This window comes from Pelodiscus sinensis, chromosome 4, assembly GCF_052426305.1.
Source record: "Pelodiscus sinensis isolate ZL-2025 chromosome 4, ASM5242630v1, whole genome shotgun sequence".
NCBI lineage: Eukaryota > Metazoa > Chordata > Testudines > Trionychidae > Pelodiscus > Pelodiscus sinensis.
The window spans coordinates 121,786,491-121,792,690 of record NC_143055.1 but is presented as its reverse complement, the minus strand read 5'-3'; the positions used below and the strand labels follow the sequence as shown (position 1 = coordinate 121,792,690).

General features: G+C 48.9%; 1 protein-coding gene across 1 annotated transcript in view; it reads left to right on the top strand.

The window, feature by feature from the left end:
• Positions 1-3,100: 3,100 nt before the first annotated feature.
• PKD2 (polycystin 2, transient receptor potential cation channel) overlaps positions 3,101-6,200 on the top strand; it is a 52,990-nt gene continuing 49,890 nt past the window's right edge. Inside the window, exon 1 of the mRNA XM_075929562.2 lies at positions 3,101-3,557. Within this exon, the coding sequence (XP_075785677.2) occupies positions 3,146-3,557 (412 nt within the window). The 5' untranslated portion in view covers positions 3,101-3,145. The remainder of the gene's footprint in view (positions 3,558-6,200) is intronic.

The following is a 6,200-nucleotide window of genomic DNA, read 5'->3' as shown; positions in this document are numbered from 1 at the left end:
GCTGCCTACTATTACTGGACAGTGATTTTGACATTTGCTGCAGGAGGTCTTGTTACCTGCACACATTTCCTTATCCTTTCCACAGTTTAGGGACACGCACCTTTACCCAATTCCTAGGGCTCAAAGTGCAACCCTGTTAATTTAAACACCTTCCTTTACCAAATTCCTAGGGTGTAACTTCCTGAGGGTCTGCAGGATCTTTTGCCACTGAAAGAACCTTACAAAGTAATATTCTTATTCTCTATTGACAATTACCAAGCAAGCAAAATACACATGCTGAGCACACAGTGTCATGCTCACCAATCCTGATCAAGGCAAGCAAACTTCTCGTTGGCCAGGCAAGGTCAGTGTCTCTGGATCCTAGTTGCTGCACGTCAGGGTCGTACAGCGGAGTTCTGGCAGCTCTGATCTTGGAGGTGAACTCTTCTTCGAGGTCTTTCCTCCTCCTTCTTCTTGCTGTTCCTTTCTTCCTTTCCTCTTTCCCTTTCCTGCTGGTCTCCTTGGATCCCAGTTTATATAGTGAAGCTTGAGTCCTTCTTATCTATACTTTAACCAATTATTTTACTAACAAATCTTAACATACTGTAACAGAATTACCTAATCAATTATACCCCACCACCTTAGTTGATTTACACCTAGCAAAATTAATTATATAGCAGACAGAAACAGTTAAAAACCAGAGACCATACAAACAATAGGAAAGTGAGGACCATAATCATAGAAGGAGGATTCCACAACCTCAACTATTGATAAACAGTTTCTTGCCAGACAAAATGCTGTTAACTATTTTCTCTACCCATCTTGCATTCTATTTCTTTATCTGGTGACAATGACTGCCATTAAGATAGGATCGCCTTCTAACAGCCTGGCATGACACTATTTTAATGCAATTCAGATAGAATGTGAGTGTGTGACTTCAAGCTTTATAGCTAATGGCTGCTGCTCTTTAATCTGGCTGCAGAGGAAGGCTTTAGGCCTTCCAATATGACAACAGGGAAAAAACCATATTGTTACAGCCAAGGCAATATTGGGACACTGACACTTAGCTACCTTCATAATCCTGGGCTGCATTGCCTTCATAAACTTCAGGTAGGGTTGCCAGGTGTCCAGTATTCACCCAGACAGTCTGGTATTTTCGCCTCCTGTCCGTTAAACAAAATTCAGTCCGGTATTTTCTGAAATTTTCCCCGGACAGGAGGCGAAAATGCTGGGCACCTGGCAACCCTACAAACACTCAGCGCCTAGCCCCCATGCTTACCTGGTTCCGCAAGGCTGCCGGCACAAAATGGCTGCCAACCAAGGGTAAGCAATACTTCCCCTGGGTCTTAATGCTCAATGTCTCTCCTGTTCCTAGTCCTGCACTCACTCTCAAAGGGGACATGCTGTTTTATTTTTTGCTTAGGTCTTGGAGTCCTTTTTTTTTTTGCTTGGTCTCCCCCATCCCCCTTTTTTTCCTTCAACAGAATTTTTCCCTGGTGGTTTTTTTTTGGGGGGGGGGGGGCGGTGTTCGGTATTTTTGTTTCAACCATCTGGCAACCCTAACTTCAGGGCCGGGCTAAGGACTGAAGACTGTAGATCTTTCTTGTTATTTAATAGTTGGGCCTAGTATTTATATTCAGCCAAATTAAAAGTGTACTTAGTTACACAAAGCATGATAGTATTAATGGCAACTCCTGGGAGGCAGGTCCTATAGAATGTAAGACTTAGAGTGCTTCCCTCCACACTGGTGATACACATAGCATGCAGCCACTGTGCGATATGCCGATGACACTCACAGGGACAATGGAGTCAGGTCCATATTAACTGCTCTCTTAACTTAGCTAATTTCTTGTAGGTGTCACCACAAATATGTAATATGTATGTATATAAGTTGTGAAGAGAGGTTTGTTCAGCAAGGGTATACCATGCATAAGGGGCAGCATGGGAAAAAGTGCAAAATCAAGAAAAAGGGGAAACATACAGGCACAGACTAAAGCTTTGGTGGAGTAGAGGAAGTGAGGGAAAAGGTCAGTTAAATTTGTAGTATAGTATTTGCCAGTGAACCAGCACACTAACCTTTCCTCAAACCCTCAGGCTGGCTCTGTGTGTCTATGGGTGTGTCTAGACTACTGAGTTTTGTCGACAAAAGTGGACTTTTGTCGACAAAACTATACCAACGTCTACACTACCGCTGAGTTCTGTCGACATAACGTCGACAGAACTCAGCAGTTTTGTCGACACTGGTATCCCTCATTTTACGAGGCATAACACCTTCTGTCGACAGAGTTCTGTCGACAGAAGGTGTCATTGCCTGTAGGGTTGCGTCTAGACTACAGGGTTCTGTCGACAAAGCAGCTTGCTTTGTCGACAGAACTCAATATGTCTGGATGCTCTTTGTCGACAGAAGTTTTGTCGACAGATACTGTCGACAAAACTTCTGTCGACAAAACCCGGTAGTCTAGACGTTCCCTAACATAGAATCATAGAATCATAGGACTGGAAGGGACCTCAAGAGGTCATCGAGTCCAGCCCCCCGCCCTCAAGGCAGGACCAAGCTCCGTCTGCACCATCCCTGACAGATGTCTATCTAACCTGTTCTTAAATATTTCCAGAGAGGGAGATTCCACCACCTCCCTTGGCAATTTATTCCAATATTTGACCACCCTGGCAGTTAGGAATTTTTTTCTAATGTCCAATCTAAACCTCCCCTATGTTCAGGAGTCCTCTTAAAACCTTGAACTGTAGCAAAGAACTGTTTGTATGTAGACTGACCCAAATCCCAAGTGGCTTTGTGTGGGGCTCTGACAGAAATGGTGACAGACAAAGCAAACCATCAGCTTGATTTATTATTGGTAAGGGACGGGATCCCTGGAATGGCAGGGACTCAGCGCTGGCCGGGGGATTGTTTTGATGTGCAGGTTTGTGGTATGTATGCGCATGCCACACAGGGGCTGCAGGCTGAGGGACTAAGAGTGGGGAGGAAGGTGCCTGGGGCGCGGGGGTCGGGGTTGCCCAGCCATGGCTGTGCTGGGGCTGCCAGGGTTCCCCGCCCCAGCGCTGGTTTATCTTCGCTCGCCTTTGCCGAGAGGTTTCCACTTCGGACGGGCCGGCGGGGGCGCGTCCGGGGGCGGGGCGCCGAGTCCCGCCCTGCGGCTACAGCGGCCTGATGGCGGGCGCGCTCTGCTCGGCGGGCGGCGGCCGGGGGCAGCTGGAGCTGGAGCTGGCGCGGCTCCGGGAGCCCGCGGGCGGGCGCTGCTCGCGGCAGGCCTGGAGCCGAGACAACCCGGGCTTCGAGCCGGAGGAGGCGGCGGCGGCAGGGCCGGGGCTGCAGCCGGAGCCGGACGTGGAGTGGGGCAGCCGCGCGGCCGCCTCCTCCCCCGGCGCCAGCAGCGCCCGCGGCCCTAGCGGGGAGCCGGACAGCGGGCGGCGGCGGCGGCGGCGGGGGGAGCGCGGCGGGGGGGCGGCCTCCTGCCCCAGCCGGGCCGGGGGAGACACGCTGGCACCACCCCTGCCCCCGGACGCAGCCCCGCTGCCGCGCCGAGCAGCCTGGGCCAAGCGCCTGGCGCGCCGCTTGCGAGGTAGGAACCAGCCCCGCGGCCAAAGCATCCCCCACCCGGAGCCACCCCCGTCCTGCCCCGGGGGCTCCCCCTCCCTGCTCCCTAGGAACTCAGCTCCCCCCAGCCGCGCCTCCTCCGTCGCAACCCATCTCCTGTCCTTCCCTCCCCGCTCCATGGCCTCAGTGCCCCTCGCCCTGAGCCACTTTATCCTGCAAACCTTGAGCCGCCCCCCCCCCCCGTCCCCATGGGTTCATTGCCCCCACACAGCCTGAGCCACCCCCCGTCTCATCCTATGGGCTCTGCACCGCCCCCATTCCGGATCTGTTCCCCTGTCCTGCCCCGTGCACTCAGAGCTGTCACCACCCTGAGCCTGCCCCATCCTGCCCCGTGGCCTCAGTACTTTCCACCCTGAGCTGCCATTCTTCCCCTGTCCTGTCCCCTGGGCTTACATAGACACACTTACCCACGCTTGCCACTGGTGGTTAGTTACCAGTTGCTCACATTAGCCTGCTGGGCAAGTTGGCTACGTGTGAGGAATCCAGGTTCGCTTCTGCCAGGACCTAGATTCCAGTCTGATTATGGCAGGATGAACCCAACTCTTATAGGAAAGCAGGCCTCCTTTTATAATGGTTCTTCTCCATCAGGATTAGTAGGTTTTATAGCATCTTGCTGTTTTTCTGGCAGATATCTGTTACCCCAGTTGTTCTTGCCCCTTATCATCTTTGTTCCATCATGCTAAGCTGGTTTGGATAATGAATATCTTATCCCAATTGATAAATGCTCGAGTTTTCCCTCAGTGTCCAGGGTTGCCAATCTGCTCTTTTGTTTTGCCTTCTAGTCTGTTGTTCAGTATCCCTGGTTCAGTGGTGGCCTTCATATCATTCACATGTTCCTTACGCTCACACATAACAAGGATTAAAAGCAATTTTTTTAAAAGCAAAACATTGCATTCATAGAATCATAGAATAATAGGACTGGAAGGGACCTCGAGAGGTCATCGAGTCCAGCCCCCCGCCCTCAAGGCAGGATCAAGCTCCGTCTACACCATCCCTGACAGATGTCTATCTAACCTGTTCTTAAATATCTCCAGAGAGGGAGATTCCACCACCTCCCTTGGCAATTTATTCCAATATTTGACCACCCTGACAGTTAGGAATTTTTTCCTAATGTCCAATCTAAACCTCCCCTGCTGCACTTTAAGCCCATTACTCCTTGTCCTGTCCTCAGAAACCAAGAGGAACAAATTTTCTCCTTCCTCCTTGTGACACCCTTTTAGATATTTGAAAACCGCTATCATGTCCCCCCTTAATCTTCTTTTTTCCAAACTAAACAAGCCCAGTTCATGAAGCCTGGCTTCATAGGTCATGTTCTCTAAACCTTTAATCATTCTTGTCGCTCTTCTCTGTACCCTTTCCAATTTCTCCACATCTTTCTTGAAATGTGGTGCCCAGAACTGGACACAGTACTCCAGCTGAGGCCTAACTAGTGCAGAATAGAGCGGCAGAATGACTTCACGAGTTTTGCTTACAACACACCTGTTGATACAACCTAGAATCATATTTGCTTTTTTTGCAACAGCATCACACTGTTGACTCATATTCAACTTGTGGTCCACTATGACCCCTAGATCCCTTTCCGCCATGCTCCTTCCTAGACAGTCGCTTCCCATCTTGTATGTATGGAACTGATTGTTCCTTCCTAAGTGGAGCACTCTGCATTTCTCCTTATTAAACCTCATCCTGTTTACCTCTGACCATTTCTCTAACTTGCTAAGGTCATTTTGAATTATGTCCCTATCCTCCAAAGAAGTTGCAACCCCACCCAGTTTGGTATCATCTGCAAACTTAATAAGAGTACTCTCTATCCCAATATCTACATCATTGATGAAGATATTGAATAGTACGGGTCCCAAAACAGACCCTTGAGGAACTCCACTTGTTATCCCTTTCCAGCAGGATTTAGAACCATTAACAACAACTCTCTGACTACGGTTATCCAGCCAATTATGCACCCACCTTATCGTGGCCCTATCTAAGTTATATTTGCCTAGTTTATCAATAAGAATATCATGCGAGACCGTATCAAATGCCTTACTAAAGTCTTGGTATATGACATCCACCGCTTCTCCCTTATCCACAAGGCTCGTTATCTTTTCAAAGAAAGCTATCAGATTAGTTTGGCATGACTTGTTCTTCACAAACCCATGCTGGCTATTCCCTATCACTTTATTACTTTCCAAGTGTTTGCATACGATTTCCTTAATTACCTGCTCCATTATCTTCCCTGGGACAGACGTTAAACTGACCGGTCTATAATTTCCTGGGTTGTTCTTATTCCCCTTTTTATAGATGGGCACAATATTTGCCCTTTTCCAGTCTTCTGGAATCTCCCCTGTCTGCCATGATTTTTCAAAGATCATAGCTAAAGGCTCAGATACCTCCTCTATCAGCTCCTTGAGTATCCTGGGATGCATTTCATCAGGACCTGGTGACTTGCTGACATCTAACTTTCCTAAGTGATTTTTAACTTGTTCTTTGTGTATCCTATCTTCTAAACTTACCCTCTCTCTGCTTGTATTCACTACGTTAGGCACACCTCCAGACTTCTCGGTGAAGACCGAAACAAAGAAGTCATTGAGCATCTCCGCCATTTCCAAGTTCCCTG